This window comes from Taudactylus pleione, unplaced genomic scaffold (assembly GCF_031769625.1).
Source record: "Taudactylus pleione unplaced genomic scaffold, aTauple2 ptg000522l, whole genome shotgun sequence".
In the NCBI taxonomy this organism is placed as follows: domain Eukaryota; kingdom Metazoa; phylum Chordata; class Amphibia; order Anura; family Myobatrachidae; genus Taudactylus; species Taudactylus pleione.
This window is the reverse complement of record NW_028284924.1, coordinates 79174-106019: the sequence shown is the minus strand read 5'-3', so window position 1 is coordinate 106019 and position 26846 is coordinate 79174. Positions and strand designations below refer to the sequence as shown.

General features: G+C 47.8%; 1 protein-coding gene across 1 annotated transcript in view; it reads left to right on the top strand.

Annotated features, from left to right (window-relative positions):
* Positions 1-16322: 16322 nt before the first annotated feature.
* LOC148501260 (cullin-9-like) overlaps positions 16323-26846 on the top strand; it is a gene marked incomplete at its 3' end in the record, with an annotated part of 86636 nt that continues 76112 nt past the window's right edge. Inside the window, exons 1-4 of the mRNA XM_088450690.1 lie at positions 16323-16359; positions 18882-19469; positions 19725-19879; positions 20136-20636. Of these exons, the coding sequence (XP_088306816.1) occupies positions 18890-19469; positions 19725-19879; positions 20136-20636 (1236 nt within the window). The remainder of the gene's footprint in view (positions 16360-18881; positions 19470-19724; positions 19880-20135; positions 20637-26846) is intronic.

Sequence of the window (26846 nt, the reverse complement as noted above, 5' to 3'; positions counted from 1 at the left end):
ATCCAGGGGTTGTTGGGTCCATCTAGGGCAGGGGCTGCTGTGCCCATCCAGGGGTTTGTGTCCATCTAGGGCAGGGGCTGCTGTGTCCATCCAGGGCAGGGGCTGCTGTGTCCATCCAGGGGTTTCTGTGTCCATCCAGGGGCAGGAGCTGCTGTGTCCTACCAGGGGTGCTCTGTCCATCCAAGGGTGCCCAGTGTATAAAAAATAAAAGCTAATAATAATATAATTAATAAAAAAGTAATTATATTTTTTTTGTACCCCAGTGTACTATATTATTATTTTTTTTACTGTGACGCTGCCTGTCAGACCGCAGTGTAATATTCATACACGTATTGTTTGTGACACTGTAAATAGTAGCACAATGTATAATAAATATTGAGACACTGTAATTGAAAAATGCATTGTATTCGTAAAAAAATATTGTGACACTGTAAGTGGAAAACGCAGTGTATTCGTAAAATATAGTGACACTCTTAGTGGAAACGCAATGTATTCGTAAAAACTATTGTGACCCTGTAAGTGGAAAATGCAGTGTATTCGTAAAGATATTTTGACACTGTAAGTGGAAATGCAGTGTATTCATAAAAAATATTTACACTGTTAGTGGAAATTCCGTGTATTCGTAAAAAATATTGTGACACTGTAAGTGAAAAATGCAGCGTGTTCGTAAAAAATATTGTGACACTGTAAGTGGAAAACGCAGTGTATTCGTAAAAAATATTTACACTGTTAGTGGAAACGCAGTGTATTCATAACAACTATTGTAAAACTGTAAGTGGAAAATGCATTGCATTTGTAAAAAATATTGTGACATTGTAAGTGGAAAACGCAGTGTATTCATAAAAAATATTTACACTGTTAGTGGAAATGCTGTGTATTCGAAAAAAATATTGTGACACTGTAAGTGAAAAATGCAGCATGTTCATAAAAAATATTGTGACACTGTAAGTGGAAAACGCAGTGTATTCATAAAATATATTTACACTTAGTGGAAATGGCGTGTATTCGTAAAAAATATTGTGACACTGTAAGTGAAAAATACAGCGTATTTGTAAAAAAAATATTGTGACACTGTAAGTAGAAAACGCAGTGTATTCGTAAAAAATATCGACATTGTTAGTGGAAACGCAGTGTATTCGTAAAAAATCTTATGACCCTGTAAGTGGAACTGCAGTGTAATATTCAACACATGTTAAATTAATTTGTGACACTGTAAGTGGAAACTTCACAATTTTACAATTTAATAACACAAGGTTAGCAATAAAAAAATGCAACTTTTCACTTTTCCTCAATCATGAATAAATTTTAGTCTACACGCCGATTACAAGACCACAACAAAGTGCTAAATAACGTGCAAAATATATTACACATTACATCACAAACGCCTCAGCTGAGATTCACATAAACACATAGAGGATATGGTTTAAAAAATTGAATAAGGCAGCTAAAACTGCGTTCTCTGATATAGTGTCCATACTCCCTACCCATGGCCCAGGGGCATTTTAAGTGGGGGCCCGTGTGCATTCCCCATGCAGGGCCCTCTCCTCTCTCCCCAGAGTCTACTGCGCATGCGCAGAATGCTGGAAAAATGGCTGCGGCGGTCATTGTCCGGTGTTCTTTGCAGCGCTGACACCCAACGCGGGATCACGGACAGGTGAGTTTTAAATATGGGTGCAGGGTGTGCAGTGTGGGGCACCCCTGGACCTGGGGGCCCGTGTACCCCGCACACCCTGCACCCATTATAGATACGACCCTGCCATGGCCCCTTTACCTGAATTTCAGCGAGTCAGAGGGCCACTTCCATGCAACCCTATTTCAGAGTGCAGCTGCTCCTCCTGTAGCCCAGGTCAGTAGATGTGTAGGGGGTGTAGTGATATGGACTAAAATGGAGCTCACATCCACTAATGCGGACAAAGAATACCCAATCCAACATGGAGCGCAGCTGTAATTTATACACAACACAGGATGGGATGACGATATAGGCTTGGATGCTGGTATAACCTGGGGTGATGGTATAGGCTGGGGTAACGCTATAAACTGAGGTTAAAGTCACATCTTGGGTGTGGAATTATCTTAACCCAAATCCTGACAACAGTTGTAAAGGCATCTGTACCATTTGTAAAGCCAAAATTAGTAGAGACAGGGACCTTAACCATCTAGGAACCTCAACCCTGTTACGTCATCTGCAGCACATCCATCAAAAAACGTTTTTGCAAAATTCTGAAAGTTTGGCTAAAAAAGCAGTCCAGCGTCAGCTAGCTTCCTTCTCTCTGCTAGATCCAAGCACCTGCCATCTTCACCAACACCTTCATCAACAATATCCTCAATCATGAAGCGATTGGTTTGTTTGGACCCCACAAAACAAGCTACCAATGGGCAGCTGACATTGTTGGCAATGATCTCTACGTGCACAAACTGGGCCTAATTCAGACCCGCTCGCGAGCGCAGGACGCTCGCTAGCGGGTCGATGGTGCCCTAATGCGCATGACGGAGGGAGCTCCGTTGTGCGCATGCGCGAGACCTGGCTAGCGACAGCCAAGTTGTCGTTATGGGTCTCGCACCAAAGGGGGCGTGCTGTCGATGGTGACTGACAGCATGCCCCCTTTGGTGGGCGTGCCAGGGGTGTGGCTGCCAGACGGAGGCGTTCCGATGGGTCCGGCCCCACTGACATCACTAGTGATGTCAGTGGGAGTGATTTTGGCTCTGATAGAGCCAAAATCACTCCAGGGCTTGCGGCAGCAAGACCCTACCGCAGGGTCTCGTCGCAAGCCCGATGGTCGCGATGGTCTTGACCATCATCATGGCCGCTCGCTATAGCTGTGGGTGGTCACCCACAGCTATACAAGCGGCCAGGAGGCCGCTCCTATAAGAGGTAGGAGGGTCCTGATTCAGAGCGAGCGCTCTGGTCAGAGCGTCCGGCTCTGAATCAGGCCCACTGGCTTTACAGAGGCAAGATGTTGTCACCATCATCATCTGATTCCTAACCCTCATCAGTGTATATATCATCTTCACACAATATTAATTTGTCCCTGTTGGAATCCACCATTACAGGAGCCTCTGTAATTTTTGCACATAATTGACGGTAAAGGTCTTTCTTGTAGAATTTGTAGTTCATTTTGATGGACATCATCTTTTCCTGATTTTGGGGAAGTAGCCTCATAGACCAATCACTGACAAGGTTCCCGGCTGTGCTAAACACTCTTTCTGAGTACACACTGGAGCGTGGGCAGCACAAGTAAAGCAAAGCCAGTTTGTGCAAGGGCCTCCAAATTACCTTTTTTTCATGCCAGTAGTCAAATGGATTGTCTGACATGCCTATTTGGACACTGTCATTAACATTTTTTAAATAGTCCTCAAAAATTCTTTGAATGGTGATCCTACCAGATGGAGTAATGGTAGAGGTGTCATTAATTGTAGGCAATTCTGACCCGACCATATGTCAAAAGTTAAAACTTGGTTGTGTTGACTCATCTGCATCACCAGTGGGTGTTTTGAAAGTTTTGTTTTTTCTCGGCAGATGCACATGCTGGAGAAACTGAAGGATGAAGCCATCGCTGCATCACGTACTGCTTGAGCTAACAATTTACTTACCAACAGCTCTTTACATCTCTTCAGATCTGTGGGCCTGATTCAGACCCGTACGCTAGGCTGCTTTCGCACGTAGCCTGCCGATGTTTGCACGTGACATGGCTGAATTACACACTGAAGCACACGCAGTGCTTGCGCTAGGGTATGGTCAGCCACAAGTGCTGCGTATGGATCCGATGGTACTCGATGTTACCGATTGTTGAATACATTTCCTGGAGATGACGTGTGTTACTAAGGGAAAGTGGGCATCTCAAGACAGGCTGGTGGGCATCTAAATGCAGATCGCGATCGCACGCCAGGACATAGTGGGCGTGCCAATGCCTTGCGATCGTGGGATTTGCATACTTTGGCAGTGTGCGAATGCATCTAGCAAGCAGGTCTGAATCGGGCCCTGTGTCCGTTGGGAAGAAAGACACAATGTCTTCTTTCCTTCTGGGATGAAAATCCACTCCCAACAGCAGGCATGGTGCTCAAGGATTCTCAAGAAAGACACAACGTAAGACTTAAACCTTACATTTGCTCTGTTCGGCTTGTCCACATTTATGTGGTTAAGTGGACAGTGGGTACAATGGCAGTTTGGAGGCCACTAACTATGTTTTTTTTAATGTCCCTGTACAGGTTGGGAAATGCTTTTCAAGTGGAATCTTTGCAAAGGATTATGTAACAGTCAATTGTTTTGGAAAGCACTATTAGTAGTGTTCCTAATCCACTTCTAGGATGACAATCCACTCCCAAGAGCTGTAGCACGAATGGCGCTTAAGGATTCTTCTGGGGCAAGGACTCATGTGAATGAGTAAAATATTTTTTGTAAATGCCTCCCCTCCCCTTCTCCCTCATAAATTTACTTCCGAATCAAAAAATGAAATTCAATTTACTACTATTTAACCCTTCCTGTCCCTGCCTTCAACTACATACATACTCCAACTCCCTCAGGCCTCTTGAATAATAAAAACATTTGTTTCCTGATGTGCCATGTTGGAAGTTGAACTGCCACATGTTTGTGCCGCCCACGGCTGCCGCTTAACCAGCCAGCTAGCTTGGTGCAAATTTTGGGCCTAAACTGTATGAAAATATTATTCTGAGCAGTGAGGTGGTCAAAATCGACTGAAAACGAGTGCAAATTAATGTTATTGAGGTTAATAATACTGTAGGAACAAAAAAAACAAACAAATGATGTGATTTTAGCAGATTTTATCAATTTAAAAAAAAAAATACAGATACAAAACCAAAACCAAAACACGCAAGGGGTGGTTTTGGCAAAACCAAATCCAGATGCAAAAGACAAGGAGATACAGATCCAAAACCAAAACATGGGGGTCGGCTCACATCTCTAATTTTAACATTTTACATGTGAACTACAGGTACCAGCGGGCCCTTAATGCCCCGCATGCTGGTACTTTTGGTTCTCCAAGTACCAGCATGCGGGAGAGGTTTGCTGGGACCTGCACTTCTACTGGTAAAGACAATGTTGACACTTCTATTTTTACACACATTTTACAGTAACGGGGATAGCCCTGGGCTATCAGCCTGGGGTGCCCTGGAGAGGGGACCCCTTTATTGGGGGGTTCCCAACTCCCCAGGGATCCCCGGCTTGGGCTGACCAGCAGTCAGGGGTAATGTTTTGGTCGGGGAACCCAGTGATAGGGTTTCCCTGGCTGTAGCATTACTCCCCCTGCTAGAAAGGGTCCGGTGCTGGTTATGGAAATTACAGGGGAACCCTATGCTTTTCCCCCCTGTAATTCCAGAACCAGGATTGGCTCAGAGCCTGGTGCTGGTTGCGCTAAGTACTGGGGAACCCTACACATGTTTTTCCCCTGTATTTATACAACCAGGACTGGCTATGAAAAGTTTGGGGCTGGTTGTGTTTTTTAGCGGGGACCCCACGTAATTTTTTTTTTAAATTAACACTTAATAAGCATTTTACACTAAGATACATGCATGCATCTCACTCTTAATTTGGGGATTTGAGGTTCAATTTGGAGTGGGATTTGGTGTTCGATTTTTACATGAACATGCAAAATCGAACATCAAATCCATTCTTAACATGAAAGAAGATCGAATTCGATTTGAAAATCGAATGCAAAATAGAATTTTAGTAAATTTGAGATTTGCTAAGGGATTTTGCTGTTCGATTTCATTTCGATTTCAGGAAATTTAAGAAATTCGTAAAAATGAATCTCAAATCGAACTTTAGTAAATTTACCCCCAGGAGGGGGGTACAGGTTGATCAGATGCTTGTAATCCACAAACCTTTGCTCTTACAATCAATTAAATAAAACCCTAAAGCTGGGTACACACTATAACGGATTGGTCAGCAGACCGATCCACCGTCCGAGGAGCTGATTTGTAAGCTATACACACTTACCAATCGGCCGCTCAATATGTCTGGCCTGACATCATAACTGGACGGGCATTTAAATTTGGCCACCCAGTTGAGATGTCAGTTACGGGGGTCCCTGCAGCAAGTACACATATGTAGATGCATAGATATATCTTTCAGATATATTGGCATCGGTTGTGCTGCAGGGCTGACCTGATATCTCTGTGAAAAATGTCATTCACAAGAATGCCCCACCTGAAATCTAAAAAATGCCAGGGATGCATAGATTACAGTGCAGGTTAATACAAGAAGGGTTTATGTATGCTAAGGTCCCACGTTTAAGCATGACGTGCTAGAGAATTAAATTCAGATCTTTGCCTGTATTCAGAGCTGGCAACTTCTATGCATCCACACCGCCCCTATCCGTCTGCTTGTGAAAATACACGTCATTACTATCAGCTCTATGCCTGGTTCAAGAGATTCATCTGAATATGCTCAAGTCTGAAGAGTCTGTAATTCCCCCTACACTTCCATGACGCCTTCGGAACACTTAGCCTGTGTGCAAGTTCCCAGTTGCTGCCCAGTTCCACCTATACAGCTGCAATGCGACTGAGATGTCTACGACTCTCAATCACCTGTAGCTGTTCAAAGTTGCATCTACTCAGCTCGGATGGATGTGCAGCACGAAAAATCTAAAGATCCATCCACAAATTAGACATGCTTGCAACTCAGAATATCTGAATCAGGTCCTTTAAGTCCAGGTCGATGATGACAATTAGAATAAAGCAGTGGTTCCCAAACCTCCTCAGTTTGAAGCACCCTTTGGCTCTCCATAATTTTTTCAAGGCATCTCTAAGCCAAAATAATAAGTATATATAACCCTAACCTTTGACCCTCCATGTCTCTCCCTTTGCCTCATCCATGTCTCTCACTTTGCCTCATCCATGTCTCTCCCTTTGCCCCTCCATGTCTCTCCCTTTGCCTCCTCCATGTCTCTCCCATTGCCCCCTACATGTCTCTCCCTTTGTCCCTCCATGTCTCTCCCTTTGCCTCCTCCATGTCTCTCCCTTTGCCCCCTCCATGTCTTTCCCTTTGCCTCCTCCATGTCACTCCCTTTGCCCCCACCATGTTGCTCCCTTTGCCCCCTCCATGTTTTTCCCTTTGCCCCCTCCATGTCTCTCCCTTTGCCCCCTCCATGTCTCTCCCTTTGCCCCTCCATGTCTCTCCCTTTCCAACTCAATGTCTTTCCCTTTGCCCCCTCCATGTCTCTCCCTTTGCCCCCTCCATGTCTCTCCCTTTCCAACTCAATGTCTTTCCCTTTGCCTCTCCATGTCTCTCCCTTTGCCAAGTCCATGTCTCTCCCTTTGCCCCCCTCCATATCTTTCCATTACCCCCCTTCATGTCTCTCCCTTTGCACCCCTAAATGTCCATCCCTAGCACAGCATTGACATGGAAGTAATGAGTGATCAAATGACTGAGTACATCAGAATATCATCTAAGTAAACTAAAACCTAAAAATAGTCTGTGAAAATGTTATTCCAAATATGTTGGAAAATAGTTGGGAAATTGCCTAGTTCAAATGGAACTGCAAGACATTCTTACGGGTTCTGATTTGCCAAAAGCGCAGATTTTTGGGAGATTTTGCAACAGGATTTAAAGCAGCAATTTTTTTTAAAGGCTTCCTAGTGTTCGAATAGAGGGCCTGATTCAGAGATGGACGCAATGCCGATTTTTATACAGATCAGGTGATTGTTTGGCATTGCGCAAGCGTGTCAGCCGCACTGTGCACGCGCAGTGATTGCTTTGAAATTATGCCAGCACTGAGGATCCATTCGCAAAGTGAGTGACAGGAAATCAGTGCTTGGAGGAGGTAATGGGGGGAGGGGGTGGCTTACAGTTTAAATTATCCATTGCGATCTCCAACAACGCAGCATGAGAGCTCTCTGCGTGCTATGAGACAGGGACAGGTCAGACCTTCCGAATGGCCGCGGGGTTGGTTGATGTTACAGATTTTTACGCTTGTACGCAACGTAGGACACAGATGAGAAGGCAGCAGTGGGCGTTCCTATGCTCAGGTAAGCTTTGGAACCATTAGCATATTTTTGCAGCTGCGATTTGTGAGATCGCAATAGCGTCCATCTCTAAAGTAGGCCAGATTGCAAATCAAGCTTCAAAATGACAGTGAGTCCATCAATGCGAACAAACAGTATTTAATTCAAGGGTTAGTATTTTAAAGCGTTCAATTCTCTATAGACAATGTACTTTCTAAAGCAATGGTCTTTCTGGTCAATGAAAAATCCGGCTCCAACAGGAGTAAAGGATTTAAAGATAAATCATCACTGCAAATGCTCACCTGCAAGGATAAACGTTATACACAGTTTTGAGGAGAAACAGAGCTCAAGAACAAATTGATTGCATAGGTAAAAGAATGGTAAGCAGGTAAGGTTTCAGCATCTATAAATGAAAAATATACAGGAGGAGGGGAAGACTGCATATCTGAGGGAGCCAGTAGAATGGATGTATTGGACATGACTGCACCAAAGCAAGTACTGAAGCTAGAAAAGCGCCTCAACAAAATTTGACTGAAGATCCAACTGATAACAAGATGATGTTGTTGGAACAAGGCAAACCTAAATATAAGAGATTTTAGGAATATTTGTACTTTAAGCAGGACCACAACATGGGGGAACAAGGGGAACGGTCTTTTTATGAGCACTGATCCATAGTTGAGATGGTTATCAGCAAGCCGAGTTGCTGCTGGAGCCCTGCCATGTATAGAGGTATGTTGCACAACCCTCAAACTGCCTTTACAAAAGACCTCTGGAGATCCTCTACCCGGCTTTAGTGGTTAACTTTGATGAACCTTGTTGACATCAAGAGGATGTTAAGAAGCACTGTTCAGTGGTACTGTTGACAAGAAGGAGAGTATGTACATCAGTGACTTTAACTCCTGGACATTTGCAGTCCCCCTGGAAATTTTTTTTTGGAAAAGCTTCAAACTTGTATCTCAAACTCCTTGTGAGGATACAGGGGTTCTCTTGATGACTCAGGCCAAATTCCTGGAGATTCAACAGCACAAATATCCTGACCCAAGCTTCATCTCTTAGATCAGGTCTCTGTCTCCTAAAATGAGCACACAGTTTATTGCTTATCCCTAGGGAGCCTCTTTTATGCCCCATTCAAAAACCCCTGTGGAACAGACATCCCCTCTGTCAGTGTAGGCACCGATTGGAGTGGAACTAGCTGTGACCAAACCTCCCCCAGGTGATGGGGGACAGGTAACCCACTTGCTGTAAGGGCTCCAGTGAGTCTACTGAGTGGTCTTCTAGGATGATGGGACCATCTGCCATTGAATAATAGGTGGTTGATATATTTAGCATCTGCTTACCCCCAGCCGTGCTACAAGTTAACCCCGGGGACTTTTGGCCGGAGTAGTAAAGTCAGGACCAACAGGGGATCCATGTTTCCCACCTGGTATAATTAAAACATCAACGCAACAGGGAAAACACAACAGTAAATACATAATAACAAGAGATATTTGCCCTGAGTCAGAGCCGGAGGCTCTGACCAGAGCGCTCGCTCTGAATCAGGGCCCACCTCCATTAATATGGAGCGTCCTCCTGGACGCTCGTATAGCTGTGGGTCACCACCCACAGCATATACGAGCGTGCAGGATGATGGTCGCAATGGTCTTGACCATCGCGACCATCGAAACTGCGAGCAAAAGCCCGTGGTTGAGTTTTTCAACCACAAGGCCAGGAGTGATTTTGGCTCTATCAGAGCCAAAATCACTCCCACTGACATCACTAGTGATGTCAGTGGGGCCGGCTTCAGACGGTAGGCGTTCCCTTGGGAACGTCTCCGTCTGGCAGCCACGCCCCCGGCACGCCCAACCAAAGGGGAATGAAGACTGCCGAGATCGCTGGAATGTGACACTCCGCCCAAGCAAGAATGCGAGACACCTCCGACATCGCTGCCCGACTGCGAGTTCCTCCTTGGTGGTTGATATACGCCACCGTGGTGGCGTTGTTGGACTGCACCTGAACCGCCCTTCCGTGAAGAATGGGGCCGGATGACTGCAGGGCCCTGTATACTGCCCGCAGTTCCAGGATGTTGATGGGGAGAAGTGCTTCTTCCGCGGACCAACGACCCTGAAGCGATATTGAGCCGGTCACTGCCCCCCAACCCCCGGAGACTGGCATCTGTCGTGATCAGGACCCAGTCCGGGATCCAAAAGGGGCGCCCCTCGACCAGATGAGCTGTCTGAAGCCACCAAGCCAAAGACTGCCGAACCTCCGGGGACAACACCAGCCTCTGAGAGCGGATCCGGTGAGGTAACCCATTCCATTCTGATAGAATCAGCCCCTGCAGGGGCCGGGAATGGAACTGGGCAAATTCCACCATGTCGAATGTCGACACCATGGACCCCAGAACTCTCATAGCCGAATATACCAACAAGCGGCAGCTGCTCAGGCAACTGTGTATCCGCATCTGTAGGGAGGAGACCTTCTCAGGAGTCAGGAAGATCCGTTGCTGACGAGAATCCAGCAGGGCTCCCAAATGAACCATCCGCTGTGATGGAATCAGGGAGGACTTTTTCCAATTTATCAGCCACCCGTGCGCTTGCAGGCAAGCGATCGTCAGGTGCAGATGTTGAAACAGTACCTCTGGGGAGCTCGCCAGCAACAGGACGGCGTCCAGATATGGCAGCAGCCATACATTCTGGTTCCGAAGATGTGCGGCCATGACAGCCATAATCTTCGTGAACACCCTCGGCGCCATGGAGAGGCCAAAGAGTAGCGCCCTGAACTGATAATGTTGCTGAAGAACAGCGAACCTCAGATACCGCTGGTGCGAAGGTGCTATCGGAACATGGAGGTAGGCGTCCTGGATATCCAGGGACACCATGTAATCCCCAGGTTCCATCGCCAGAATGATGGAACGTAACGTTTCCATCCTGAATTTGGGAACTCTGAGGAATTTGTTCAGAGACTTCATATTGAGGATAGGGCGATGAGAACCATTGGGTTTCTGCACCAGAAACAGAGACGAATAGTACCCCGCCCCTCGTTGTGATTGAGGAACGGGAACAATGACCCCTGCTTTCAGCAAGGATGCTATAGCCTCCTGAATCTGTAACACCTTGGTCCTGTCCTGAGAAGGACGCGTGCAGAAAAACTGGTGGGGCGGTCTGTGCCGAAAAGACGTACCACTGGGAGACCACTTCTCGAACCCAGGCATCCGTGGTGGTATTGTGCCAGCACTGGGCAAACAGAAGAAGTCTGCCTCCCACTCTGGGGTCCCCCAGATGGAGGCCCGTCCCATCAGGCAGAAGGTTTATCTTCCTGTTTTGAAGAAGGGCGTCTGGCACTCCAGGCCTGCTTCTTGGGCTTAGAAGCGGCCTTGGTCGCCGACTGCCTCGGGAACGACTGATCTTTAGCCTTGCCCTGAACCCGAAAGGACCGAAAGGCAGAGCTCCGTACCTTGGTAGGCGCAGAAGCCGAAGGAAGGAAGGCTGATTTAGATTTAGCGAGAGTATCCACTATTTTGTCCAAGTCTGGACCAAAAAGCAACTCCCCATTAAAAGGTAAGGCCTCCAGGTCCTTTTAGGAGTCTGCATCAGCTCTCCAAGACCTCAGCCACAAGGACCGACACGCTGACACAGCTGCAGCCGACACCCGAGAGGTCAGCAGGCTTGCATCTAACGATGCTTCCCCAATGTAGGACGCCGCATCCCTCATTTGTCCTATCAACGCTCTCTGGATCTCCGAAGCATCCTCCGGAAAGGTATCCTCCAAAGAGTTGGCCCAGCTCTCGATGGCCTTAGCCACCCAAGAGATGGCCATGGACGGACGGGCCACGGCCCCCGAGAGAGAGTAGATAGACTTTAAACAAGTCTCCACTTTCCTGTCCGTGGGATCTTTCAGGGAGGAGATCGACGGCAAAGGCAGCGTAGCGCTTTTAATTAAGCGGTGTAACGTGGGAATCCACCGCAGGCGGAGTTTCCCACTTCCTGCAATGAGCCTCAGGAAAGGGATAGTTGGAAGCCAACCTTTTCTGTGGTTGGAATCTCTTGCTGGGCAACTGCCAGGCCCCTGCCATATGATCCATTAACTGGTCGGACAGGGGAAAAACCGTCAAAGTTACTTTGGCCTTTTTAAAATGAGGGTACTTCGACCGGGGAGCCGTCGCATCCTCCTCTATATGAAGGATGGCCCGCACCGCCCTAACCAATGCCGGCACATTAATGGAGGACTTAGCCTCCACCTCCGGGGCCCCGGCATCTGAGTCAGAGTCTTCATGGATCTCCCCGTCATCCGAAGACACGTCCGTGTCCTGTGCCGCCAATGAAGCCGGAACGGGTCGCTTGGTCGCCCATGGGGGCAAATCACTGTGCAACATAGATTGAAAGGCCGATGACGAAGCCGCCAGACTCTGAACAGAGCTGGAGAGGACATCTACCCAGGGAGGGGGTACCGTTTGAGGATACCCCTGAAAAGGTACCATCGACTGCTGCGGTACCGTGGGAGATTGCACGAATACAGGCATTCTCGCATAAGGACCCACAGTCTGAGACCTGGGAGGAGACTGCACCAGATGCGTCACACTCGGGGAACGGTAGGCTGGGGCAACGCCCTAGAAGGGACCGCAGTCGGGACCGCAAGCCGGTCCGCGATCGACGCCAGCACTTGCGTAAACATCGCCCACGGAGGATCCTGCGCCACCGGCGGTTTAGAGAGACCAGGTACCAGCAGGCACCGCCCGCACAGACCGTCCTGAGACAAATCCGCCCCGTTAACCCCTGCCAAACAGCGTCAGCAGGAAAACAACACAAGAGCCACGGAGCGCTCATTCTCATCAGACATGACACAAAACTTTTAGCAGCAAAAATGTATCACCGAAACGAGGTAAGGCGTATAACACCTGCGCACTCCCAAGTATGCAACACAAACAGCCCACAATATGGTACTGAGTAGCACACCGCTGTATGTGACGGACCTCACAAATAAGTAGATCTATATAAGTGAGTTATACAGAAAGAACACCCCTCCCCCACGCACCTGCGGGCCGTAGGATAAGGAAAGGGATAGGTAAAAAGCTGACAGTAAGTAGAAATAAGCACAGACAGCAGCACTAGCAATAGTCACATACCATGCAGGAAGTTATACTCACTGCACCTTCAGCTATAATCAACCTCCCAGATTCAGTGTCTGGGAGGGCTATAGCACTGCGAACACTGTCCTGAACAAGGGAGAGGTACGCAGGGGGACCGGTCCCCTGGAAGCCGCCTGGGAGCTCTGCGTTGCTGCCTGGGAAGATGGCCGCCGGAGGGCTCTGAGTGGCCGAGAACAGCCCTGCGACGCCAGCACACAAGAGAGAAGGCGCGCTGGGCTGAGGGGAGGAGCCGCTCAAGCAGGGAAGGCTGCCTCCCCTGCTAGTAAAGAAACCCCAGGAACGCCGGTTCCCTGCCGGTCTTACACCCTGGTGGTCCAGCGGTCACGCGGGGTATACCACAGAGGGGGGAGCCCGTCGCCGCTACTAGTGCCGCCGGTCTGTCCCCAGAGACCTGCGGCATAAAGACTGCATTTACACCCCTTGTGTCCGGCAGAAGTCTGTGGGAGATCCCAGAGCCACGCTAGTACTGACTCCGTGGTCCCGCTGCGATCCCCAGATCAGTACTGGCGTTGCAGCGCCAGCGGGGCTGTTGGAGCGGCAGCGTGGACGTCCAGATGGACAGTCTGATGCTGCCACTCAGAAGAAGTAAAAATAAAGAAATAAACTCTTCTTTTGTAAAAATAAAAAAATACAGCTTAGGGGCTGCTTATGCAGCCCCACTGCGCCAGGGTGACCCGACTTCGGCCGGGCACCAACTAAAACTGAGGTGCCTGTGGCTCGGGGTATAGAGGAGGACGGACCCAAGTGCATCCTGGGAGCAGCAAAGCTTTAACTGCGTGGTGCCCGTGGATCCAGATCCAGCTATACCCCAAGGTCAACCCTGTGGTCCCCCTATGGACCCTGAAGTAGAAATAACCATATACAGTAACCTGTCGATATTTGTGGTGAGGAGAGGTACTGGAGAATGGGTACCTGGAAGCCTTGAATGGGCCAGATCTCAGAGTTACAGTAACAATGGCTATGCTACCAATGATATTATATTTAGGTTTCTGCTTAACGTGGAGTAACCAATCCCACAGGCTCTATTCTCAGCTTTCTGTCACCTCTCTCTTTGGTCAAACCTTCTAAAGAGGTGGGGGTGCTGCCCATAACAAACCAATCAGATTCTGGCTATCAGCTTATAGAATGTAGTAGGTAAATGATAGCTAGAATCCAGTGACGTACGTTGAGCTAAATGGCTGGGGTGATACTGGCTAGTATCAGAGCCAGATTTACAAAGTACATATATGAACCCGAGGGTTCATGTGGGCATTATAGAAAAGGTGCTGCACTACATAGTGCTGGAAATTTGGTGTGTTTTGACCAGGGATGTGCGTAAAAGGTAGACAGGGGAGGCAGTGCCTCACCTGCCATACACTTTTTACTCCAGAGTTTTGACTATAACAATTATTACAATACTACAAAGATATTTATAATATTTTCTTTAAAGATATTTATAATATTTTCTTTAAATTTATTTTGTCAAAACTCTGGACTATACCTAAGTAGGACAGGAAAGGCTCTGCCTCACCTGTCCGCACATCACTGTTAGCATCTGATTCTCACCCAATTCTTATCTGACTCCTCTCAGCTCTCTGACCACCTCCTGTGCACTCTGACCACTTCTTCTGTGTCTCTTATTCTAAGGTCTCTGACAACTCCTTAGCTATGAATCCTCCTCTCATATCTCTGCCATCTCTTCAGCTCTGACTCCTCAACTCTGCTGACTCCTCCTTTCATGTCTCTGACAACTCTTCAGCTGACTCCTTCTCTCATGTCTCTGACAACTCTTTAGCTGACTCCTCCTCTCACGTCTCTAACAACTCCTCAGCTCTGACTCCTCCTCTCACGTCTGACAATTCCTCAGCCATCTGATTCCTCTCATGACTCAACTCATCAGCTCCCAGACTCCTCCTCTTATGTCTTTGAATCTTCCTTTCTGATCTCTGACTCCCCCTTAGCTCCAAGACACATCATCTCATGTCTTTGACAACTCAACTTTCTGACTTTTCCTTCCTGGTGTACTAAGCTCTGGAAAGTGATAAATTGGAGTGATAAACTACCAATCAATCAGCTCCTGCCATCTTACAGGCTGTGTTCTAAAAATTAGTTAGGAGCTGATTGGTTGTTAGTCTATCACTCTCCAATTTATCACTTTCCAGAGCTTAAGTACATCTGCCCCCTGATTTGTAATTATTTCACAGCTCTGACCCCATCTCTCATATAGCTAATAACTCATCAACTATGACTTCTCTGCTTATATCTCTGACTCCTTGTCTTGTCTCTGACAACTCCTCAGCTCTGACTCCTTGTCTTTGACAACTCATTAGCTCTGACTCCTCTTTTAATGTCTCTGACAACTCTGCTACCCTGGCTTCTCAATTTATGTATCTGACAATTCCTCAGCCCTCTGACGGCACCTCTCATCACTGACTCAACTCCTCCTCAGCTCTCACACTCTTCCTATGTCTCTGACAATGTCCTCCTTTCTGACTCCTCCTCACAGAGCCGTAAGTAGACTTTTTGGTGCCCTGTGCCAGAAAGAGCATTGGCGCCCCCCTCAGTTTTCAAAGGGACATAATGCACCCAAAAAAGGGCCATGGCTTCATGGTGAAGGGCCAGTGAAGAGATAAGGGAGGCCAGGAGATGCTGTGGATGAAATAAGAGGAAGCTACAAGCAAGAATGATAATAAACAGAAATTTGACAGGCCCAAACAGTGCCCACTGACATGTGGTGCCCCGTGCGATGGCACCGGCCGCACTACCCTAGCTACGGCCCTGCCTCCTCAGCTCCTAGACCTCTCATGTCTCTTACAAATAAGGTTTCTGACCATTCCTTTCTATTCTTTAATTATTTCTCAGCTCTGACCCCTCTCTCTTATATCTGACAACTTCTCAGTTCTGACTCCTCCTCTTATGTCTGACAACTCATCAGCTCTGACTCCTCCTTTCATGTCTCTGACAACTTCACAGCTCTGACTCCTAATCAATGTCATGTCTCAGACAATTGTCTAGCTTCTCCTCTCATGGCTCCTCAACTCCTGCCAGACTCCTCCTCTCAGGTCTCTTACTCCTCTCTGCTCTCCCTCAGCTCTCTGACTCTTCTCGGTTATGCTTTCCCTGCAGTGCGGCTGCGCTATGGGCGATAGGTGACGCCAGGAGATGGGCGTGTTCTGCTGCGTCACGTGGGCGGACTGACCCGGAAGGGAAGAGGTGAGTGCGGCGGTGACTGCAGGAGCTTAAACGGGAATAAAGCGTGAGTAACGGAGAGCGGCGCCGCTCATTCCGGCAACAGGGTACCGGGAGCATAAATTAGAGGGGCTCTATAGGGTGACATGGGGAACAATATGACATAAAGATGAGGGGCGTACAGGGTGACAGTTGGTGGTGTTACAGGCTGGCATTAGAGCGGGGCAGTGACGGGGAGCAGTGCGGACAGTGACGGGGGTGGTGTGCGTGGGCGCCAGTGACAGGAGGTGGGACAGAATGACAGAGGTTGCCCGTGACAGGAGGTGGTGGGGCATATTGGTTGTGAAAGGAGATGGTGGGGCACAGTGTGAGGTGATAGGTGAGTGATGTGGGGTTACAGGAGGAGGTTGTGGGGCAGAATGACAGGGGTACAGTGACATGTGGAGGTGGGATGTGGGGCTGACATGGGATGGTAGTGACTGGAGGAGATGAGGCATATTGACAGGGGACAGAGTAACCTGTAGGGACTGAAAGTGACCAGAAGACGTGAGGGACAGTGATGTGGGGCAGAAAAACGGGATGACAGGAGGAGGTAGGGGGGCAGAATGCTGGGATGACAGGAGGAGGTAGGGGGGCAGAACGCTGGGATGACAGGAGAAGGTAGGGGGGGCAGAATGCTGGGATGACAGGAGGAGGTTTGGGGGCAGAACGCTGGGATGACAGGAGAAGCTAGGGGGGCAGAATGCTGGGATGACAGGAGGAGGTAGGGGGGCAGAACGCTGAGATGACAGGAGGAGGTAGGGGGACAGTGATGTCAGGGAGAACGCTGAGATGACAGGAGGAGGTAGGGGGGGCAGAACGCTGGGATGACAGGAGGAGCTGGGGGGGCAGAACGGCGGGATGACAGGAGGAGGTAGGGGGGGAAGAACGCCGGGCTGACAGGAGGAGGTAGTTGGACAGAACGCCGGGATGACAGGAGGAGGTAGTTGGACAGAACGCCGGGATGACAGGAGGAGGTAGTTGGACAGAACGCTGGGATGACAGGAGGAGGTAGTTGGACAGAACGCTGGGATGACAGGAGAAGGTAGGACAGAATGACGGGACAGTGATGTGGAGCAGAATGATAAGGGATGATAGTGACCGGAGGAGGTAGGAGGATTAATGTGGGGTTCAACAACGGGGTGACAGGGAAAGGGACAGTGATGTGGGGTACAATGAGGGGATGATGATGAGGAGGTAGGGGACAGTGATGTTGAGTACAACAATGGGGTGACAGGAGGAGATTGTGGGGCAGAATGATGGGCTGACAGGAGGAGGTGGGGGACAATGATGTAATGTACAACAACAGTGTAATAGGTGGTAGAAAGAGTGATGTGCGGTATAACAGGGTGAAAGGAAGAGACAGGAAGTGATGTGTACAACAACAGGGTGACAGGAGGAGGTAGGAGACAGTGATGTAGGGTACAACAATGGGATGACAGAGGTGGGGTACAATGACAGGAGGCGGTAGGGGGGCAGAACGCTGGGATGACAGGAGGAGGTAGTGGGACAGTACGTCGGGATGACAGGAGGAGGTAGGGGACAGTGATGTCAGGGAGAACGCTGAGATGACAGGGAACAGTGACGTGGAGCAGACTGATAAGGGATGATAGTGACCGAAGGAGGTAGGAGGATTAATGTGAGGTACAACAACGGGGTGACAGGGAAAGGGACAGTGATGTGGGGTACAACAATGGGGTGACAGGAGGAGATTGTGGGGCAGAATGATGGGCTGACAGGAGGAGGTGGGGGACAATGATGTAATGTACAACAACAGGGTAACAGTAGGTGGTAGAAAGAGTGATGTGCAGTATAACAGGGTGAAAGGAAGAGGCAGGGGTACAGCAATGTGTACAACAACAGGGTGACAGGAGGAGGTAGGAGACAGTGATGTAGGGTACAACAATGGGGTGAGAGGAGTAGGTAGGTTACAGAGGTGGGGTACAATGACAGGAGGAGGTAGGGGACAATGATGTGGGGTACAACAACGGGTGACAGGAGGAGGTAGCGGGACAGGGTGACGGTAGGAGTTAATGGTACAGTGATGTGGGGCAGAACGATGAGGTGACAGGAGGAGTTGGGGACAATGATGTCATGTACAACAATGGGTTGACAATAGGTGGTAGGGAGACGGTGATTTGAGGTAAAACTACAGAGTGAAAGGGGGAGGCAGGGGTACAGTGATATGTACAACAATAGGGCGACAGGAGGAGGAATGGGGGCAGTGATATGTACAACAATAGGGCGACAGGAGGAGGAAGGGGGCAGTGATATTGGGCAGGGTGACAGGAGAAGGTAGGGGGGGCTGATGTGGGGTGACAGGAACGAGGTAAGGGTACATTGATGTGGGGCAGAACAACGGGTTGACAGGAGGAGGTAGGGGGACAGTGATGTGGGTACAACAACAGAGAGTGACAGGAGGATTTGGTGGGACAAAGTAACATGAGTTGGGAAGGAGAACTTGATAGATTGAGGGAAGGAAATCTTGTCTATTGTGGTGCAGTTATTGAGATCTAATTTCTTTTCTCATCCTACATTTTCAGGGACTGGAAGAAAACTGTTAAAATTACATTTTGTTTTCTCCCCGTAGTGTCAACCATGTTAGTGGGGGAGCGGAGGAATGGCAATCTCATGGTACAGCTGGGGCCAACGCTGCAGGCCCAGCCAGAGGAGCTGCTGCGACAGCGATGGAGCACAGACGGGCATATCGAGTACCTGATTCGTTGGGCTGTACAAAATACGGAGGAAGGAGCAGGGAATAGTGGAATGACCTTACAGGCTGAGAGCAAGTCCTCCAACATCTTGATGTGGATGTCCGCAGAGGAAGTATACACAAATTGCCCCACTTTACTAGGGAAGCGCAAACCTGAGGGACCAGGAATTCCGGAAGAGAAGGCGACTGGGGCTCCAGATGAGGGTGCTCTGCAGGAGATGACCGAAGATGTTCGGATGTTGGTGCAGAGAGCTGCTAGACAGATGTCGCAGAGTTCTGGTCCTGACTCCTCCATCCTGAATACTATTCACGTGCTGAGTGCCTACGCCAGCATTGGCTCCTTGGCCGGAGTCTTCAAGGAGACCGGAGCGCTGGACCTGCTCATGAAGATGCTCTGTAACCCAGAAAAACCCATTTGCAAGAATGCTGGGAAGATGCTGCGTGCACTGGCCTCACACGATGCAGGTTGGAGTCTTATCGGAATTGAAATCTTGTTACATAGAACTGATTAACGAAGGCTTGTGAAGGGTCTGCTTATATATCTCGCATATATCTCATATTGGGGTCTGTTTAGGCTCAATATTTAGAGTGATTGGGTCAAAAGTTTAAAGTTTTTTATTGCTTTTGCAAATCATGTTGGTTAGTTATTTGGTTGTGAGAGAATTCTAGTCTGTCCTTTTCAGTGTGTGATGGGTAATCATTGGGTTCTTTCTTTTGCAGGAAGTCGGGCCCATGTCTTACTGTCTCTCAGTCAGCAGGATGGCATTGAACAGCACATGGATTTTGAGTCTCGTTATACATTGTTACAGCTATTTGCTGAGACCACCAGCTCAGAAGAACATTGCATCTCTTTTGATGGCATACACCTACCTCAGGTAAGGGAATATGCTGGGTTTTATTGGTCATCTGATCATTTATATTTTGCTATGTTTTCCCAGTTCAGGTCAATTTGTCCTCTCCGTGTAGTTAAAAGCCCAGAGGGCAGGGCCCTGTGTTGTTATCCCCAGGTAGTTGGTGGGCCAGTGTTACTTATATTATTGCACTATGCTGATATGTGAATTTAAAGCGTTATAGCAACAATGCATACTATATAGTGATCAGCCCTCTCTGACTTCACTTGTTTTCTGGTAGATTCCGGGGAAGCAGCTGTTCTCACTGGTGAAACGTTACCTGTGCGTCACGTCACTCCTCGACCAACTGAGCAGTGACCGGCCAGACCGTAATAATAAAATCCGTCTCAAGCGCCAATTTGATTTCAGTATGGCAATGGGCAGCCTAATCTGCGAGCTTGTGCGGGTTATGGGCTGGGTGAGCGAACAAGCTTCCGAGGTAGATGTTTCCGGAGATTATGAGCAGCCCCGGGTGCTTCGGTCAATCTTCCAGCCTAAAGTACCATCCGCTTTCCAGATGGCAGTCACACCTCCTTTACGTGTCACAGCTTCTTCTAAGAAGAAATCTGTGAAGGAATTCATGTCTCCGTCAGACTTCGTTTCCCGGAATGCCTATGTGGATTATATCCAAGAAGCCCTAAAACCTGGTATGTCTGTCCGAATGCTGGAAGACTACGATGAGATCAGCGCCGGGGATGAGGGGGTTTTCCGTCAAAACAACAATGGAATGCCTCCAGTTCAGGTAAGCAATATTGACAGCAAATAGAGAAAACTGTTTACTTAATTTAAATCCTTTTCTCTTAAACCATTGGAGGAAACTTTTATCGCTGAATCGTTGAAAAAATCGTTCACTTTCTAAGTTAAAACGATGAACGATTATCGTTCACGTTTGTAGTTCAGTCAGACTGACCAACTCAACGATTTTCATTAAGGGAATATGCAAAAATCGTTTGTAGTTCAAAAAAATCGTTCATTACATTTAGTAAATGAACGATTTTAGTAAACTATTTTCGTTCATTTTTTCCCTTGAAAAAATGAACGAAAATCGTTTACTAAAATCGTTCAGTTACAAAATCGTTGTGTGTGTATGCAGCTTTAGAGTTTGGCACATTAGGAAATATGTTTAAAGTCTACAACTCTTTCCCATTATACATCCTTGCAGGAGAGTATGAAGAGACAAAAAAAAAATAAAATTCCCAAAACATTTAGAGGAGAACCAGAGAGTAAGGGGTGGGCGCGCAGTGTTTCTGAATGCATTCAGAATACAGGATTTTTTTTGTTACACCCTGTTGTGGGGACACTGATGCTGGGGATTTCCTGAAGCTACCTTTGTGGTCAGAAGTTGCAGTGCACAGTGCATCTCCTTTGCATTACTGGCTCTCCAAAGGAATATACCGTATATACTCGAGTATAAGTCGACCCGAATATAAGCCGAGGTACCTAATTTTACCACGAAAAACTGGGAAAACTTATTGACTCGAGTATAAGCCTAGGGTGGGAAATGTAGCAGCTACTGGTAGTAATCCCCCCCTGGTACTGTCCCCAGTAGTAATCCCCCCCTGGTAGTGCCCCCAGTATTAACCCCCCCCCCGGTAGTGCCCCCAGTAGCAACATCCCCCCCTGGTGGTGCCCCCAGTAGTAATACCCCCCCGGTAGTGCCCCAGTAGCAATATCCCCCCCTGGTAGTGCCCCCAGTATTAATCCCCCCCCTGGTAGTGCCCCCAGTAGCAATATCCCCCCCTGGTAGTGCCCCCAGTATTAACCCCCCCTGGTAGTGCCCCCAGTAGCAACATCCCCCCCTGGTAGTGCTCCCGGTATTAATCCCCCCCCCCCCCCCCAGTAGTGCCCCCAGTAGCAATATCCCCCCCTGGTAGTGCCCCCAGTAGCAACATCCCCCCTGGTAGTGCTCCCAGTATTAATCCCCCCCCCCTGGTAGTGCCCCCAGTAGCAATATCCCCCCCTGGTAGTGCTCCCAGTATTAACCCCCCCTGGTAGTGCCCCAAGTAGCAACATCCCCCCTGGTAGTTCCCCCATTATTAATCCCCCCCCTCTGGTAGTGCCCCCACTAGCGATATCCCCCCCTGGTAGTACCCCCCGGTAGTAGCCCCCCCCAGTAGAAAGAAATGTCAAAAAAAAAACCACTTACCTGTAACCCCGCTCCTGGTCCCGACGCTGCTACAGGCTCCTCCGCCGCTTTGCATAATGGGAGAGACGTCGTCATGACTCCGTCCGGTCAGCGCTACACACGCGGTGCAGGCTGTGTCACAGTGACACAGTCTGCACCGCGGCCCGCATGGTACGCTACTCAGCAGCGTACCATGCGGGCATGACTCGAGTATAAGCCGAGGGGGTGCTTTTTCAGCACAAAAAATGTGCTGAAAAACTCGGCTTATACTCGAGTATATACGGTATGTTAAAAGTAAAAAATGCTGGAAATAGTGTAATACAGTAATATAATAACACATCAGTTCCAAAGTGGGACCACAAAGCACAGCAAAAATCTACATAAACAACTCTGCCAGAGCCAATGCACACAATGCGTACTAGAGGGGGATGGAATAAGGGCATGTAACCTGTTATTAGGTTTAAAGGTCCGGACCACCGTTATGTCAGGAATGCTCCTTCTCCTTTGGTGTACAGGTCCCGATGGAAAGGGTGGCAGCTCACACTTCCTCTTCCAATGCGTACCGACTCACAGGAATCTTTTTGAGTTTTCCACATTTTTGTTTTGCTTAACTTTATGAAATGAGGTGACGTATATGGTGTCTTTGAAATCCCATCACCTCTTTATTGAATTTCTATTGTTTCAGACCTAGGTCTGTCTGATTGCAAAATACTTGACCACTGGCTAAAACAATAAAAGGCAGCAGGCCGTCCTGGGCCCGCATGCGACCCTCCAACCTTTCATTTGCAGTTCCAGCTCCTTCTTGTTTTGTTCTATTTGTTATAACTTGTAGTGCCTGTTTAAAATGCTTGCTTTTATGTTATTACAGATGTCTTTCATTGAATAAATGTATAAGTTTAACTTGCTACTGAGATAAAGGGTAATGTGTGGCCCTTTTGAAGGTTAGTAGGCCGCCCAACGTGGCCCTGGAAGTGTATCTCTGGACTAAAATGTGTCAGAGAGCGGCCAGCGCAGACACCTATATAATAAGCATGGTCTTGCGTTGGTATACAATCGGGAAACCGGCTGCCTTAATACCGACAGCCGGCTTCCCGATTGTCATATCCCGGCGAGGGTGAAATGCCGGGCGTCTATATCTAGACGCCTGTCATTTCCCCGACGCCGGGAGACAGGCTCCCGGCATCCCTATCGGACAGCCGCGGGGGTGAGGGTTAGGTTTAGGGCACCCGGGGGGGGCTTAGGGTTAGGCACCCCCCTGGGAGGGTTAAAGTAAGGCTAGGGGGAGGGAGGGTTAGGGTTAGGCACCCCCGGGGGGGACATAGGGTTAGGCACCCCCCCGGGGTACTTAGGTTTAGTCAGCGAGGAAGTGGGGGTTAGGGTTAGGCACCTCTATGGAGGATTAGGTTAGATTAGTGTATACTTACCTTAGCGACTATCTGGATTTCCAGCGCTGTCGGGAACTCTGCTTTTGTCGGCCAGATGCTTCCGGGAATCGAACCACCGGCCGCATTCCCTTGCGTTTTCAGGTCGGTTCCATCCCTAAGGACTGACTTATTTGAAATTGGAATAATAGTGCTGGACCTTTACATTTATCTCTATCTCCCTTGAGGAGAGGATAACAAGTCTGCGATACCTGAGATTTGTGCAGGCTTTGCCTATGCTTTACAAAGTAATTAATAGCTGATGGGAAGAAAGAATGGAAATCGATTGCTTCTCTTTCCTTTTAAACAGCTTAGTGTATGGCACTGCCGAGTCTTTCCATCCTTTCTTGAATATTTATTGTTGCTGCACAGCCCCCACAAAATTATCCTCACCTTGCTATGTAGGTCAATCCTCCCATAGGCAAATTCAGGGGGAGGGGGGGAAAGCGGGGTTCAGGTTGCCTGGAAACTCATTTGGCGATATATATCGCTCGTTCTTTTGAAGGGCGATCTAAGTCGAGTGCATCGGTGGGTGTATACACCTGATAAGTGTGTGAACGATGTTGTTCACAGACATATCAGGTTAATCCTGCAGCACAGTCAATGCCAGCATCTGCATTTGTGTATGGGTGACCCGTCGCCCCCTTGTACACTGGCTGCAAGGACCACTGACATAACAACTGGAGTGTTCCTCCCAGTTGTGATGTCAGCCAAGATACATTGATCGGCCTATTGGTAAGTGTATGTAGCTTAACAATCGGCCGCTGGGACGGCAGATCGGTCCGCTGACAGATCCATCATTCTCGCATGTACCCAGCCTTAGAGCCCTAGATGCAGAGGCAGAATCCAGCATCCTTTATAAGGGTGAGAAAACCTTTATGGAGCTCTGGATGGACCTGGTCAGACTCTGCAGGAGCCTTCACAGAACCTACGAACGACTGACCCAACAACACCAGATTAAGTTCATCATTCCATGAGGCTTCAAATGAGGAGGCAGAAGGGATGATCCTGTTGCATCCCCCTTGATTTCTAACTGTCAACCAGATAACTGATAGCACCTGTACCTCCACCTGACTTTGTATTAGGTTATGGTGCATACACACGGTCAGATTTTTCCTTCAGATATGAACGATAACGATTTAAAAATCGTCCAGTCGTTCATATCTGAAGGAAAATCGTTCATATCTGACATGCCTGAACGATGGACGATCAACGATGCGCGTTCCCGATGGTCAGATAACGATTTCTGACATCTGATGTGTTTGCAGTCAGACTTGGACGATTCCATTCATTTTAATGCAGTCAAAAATCGTTCAATCGTTCAAATCGTTCAAATCGTTCAAAACTTTGGTCAAATCGTTCAAATCGTTCAAATCGTTTAATCGTTCAAATCGTTTAATCGTTCAGTCGTTCATCTGACAAATCTGACAAGTCTGACAAATCTGACCGTGTGTACGCTCCATTATTTAGAGGTGCACATTGAACAAGTTTGTAAAAAAAAAAAAAACAAATACAAAAAAAAATCTCAGATACCATCCTAAAACCTTAGTTCTGGAATTACTCCCTTATAACTCAATCTCCCAATCCGAGAGAGAAAGGGATGCTTGCAATAACTGACTGCTGGACCAGGAGAATATGGAGGACGTAACCCACTAGGGCAGTGGTTCCCAAACTTTTTTGAATCTCTGCGCCCTAGAGTATCTGCATTGTTTTCACGGCACCCCTAAGCCAAAAGTTTGTTATTGAGAAACTCAGAAAAATATGTGGTGAAGTAAATTGTACTTACCTGTCATCCTTCGGTTCTGGTATGTAGTGACAGGTTTGCGCTTCTGTTTGTCCACATATTTACTTTACATTGACCATAAATAATTTGATTTGAGGCTGGACCACCAACCTGAGGCACCCCTGCAAGTGTCCGGCGCACAGTTTGGGAACCACTGCACTAGGGAGATCCTCCACTCACAGAGAACTTCCCTTTAGCAGATATGTACAAGAGGAGAGGGCTCCCGGAGCTTCTCTGTCGTCTGTATGAAGAAGGTTACTCGTCCCAGGACCCAGCACACAATAGGGGACAGACACCAACTGCCAGATTGTCACCTATCAAGCAAAGCAGGATCAAATATATAAAGTTTAACAGGCCTAACTAACAAAAGCCGGAATTATTCAGATTTACTACCATTCTGTGACTAAGTGAATACTAGGATGTTTAATTCAGTACATTTACACTGTAACACCAACTATCCATTTAGGAAATACGAATGCTCATCTGAACGTGTCTTGATCAGGCAAATAAGGGACACTGGGCCTGATTCATAACTGAGCACAATTGCAACAATGTACGTAGATCGCCAATGGTGCATACGTATGCAACGCAGTGCGCAGGCCATCATTGTGCCTCACATATGCATATACAAAGCCATCGCAGACTGACGGGAAGTCAGCGTTTGGGGGCGGTGATGGAGTGGTGGGAGAAACGCAGGCGTGCCTGTCCATTTGAACGCCGTTCCTGGGCGTGCATAAATTAGCCACTGCATTGGCATACGCAGCTTGTGTACTCACTGCGTGCAAGGAGAGTTGCAATTTGAGAGACAGGTCAGACCTGCTGTAATTCTGCGTGAGGGTACGATGTTACTGATGTATACGCAGGACTGCGAAAGATGTAGTGGGTGTCTCTATGCTGGCTGAGCAGTTGCAAACATTAGCATATTTTCGCAGCAGAACTGCGTGCGGAGTCACAGCTGCGATCGCAGTATCTGTCCGTCGTGAATCGGGTCTGCAGTCCAACTGCAGATTATTTCAATGTGACATACACATGAACGATAACGGGTGACTGAATCACGTTCTAATTATATATCCGATACCTTATACTTTGTAAATGTTGTATCTGTAATGAAATATATCTGATGTGAATCACAGAAACCAATTCTCCCAATAACTACGGATAATCCCTGGGTGCAGAACTAACCTGTCTCTGTAGCAAATCTCAAAGCAAAATAGACACTTTATTGAAATAACTAATGTATGCAATGACTAGCTACAAGAATTCCACATTTACATCAGTGTGATGCAAAGATATTGTTACAAATCAGCGACCGGTCACATCTCACTGACATTCAAGTATCCGTTACATTTATAGTAAATCACACAAAAGTACATCGTTTTTATTAGTCTTTTTTAACATTTTATTTCTTCACACATCTCTGTTTCTCAAACTATTTTATTATAATATTGCACCACACTTTTTTTCTCCTTTTTTCTCCTTGCTGATTGTGTGTATACCCAGTTGTTTGTGTTAGCACCCTTCTGTATATCATGATAAAGGAATATTTCTATACATAGGTAATGTTCATTCTAGCACTCTGCACCTGTCACAACCCTTGCAGTTCCTCTTTCCTGCCTGGGGTGA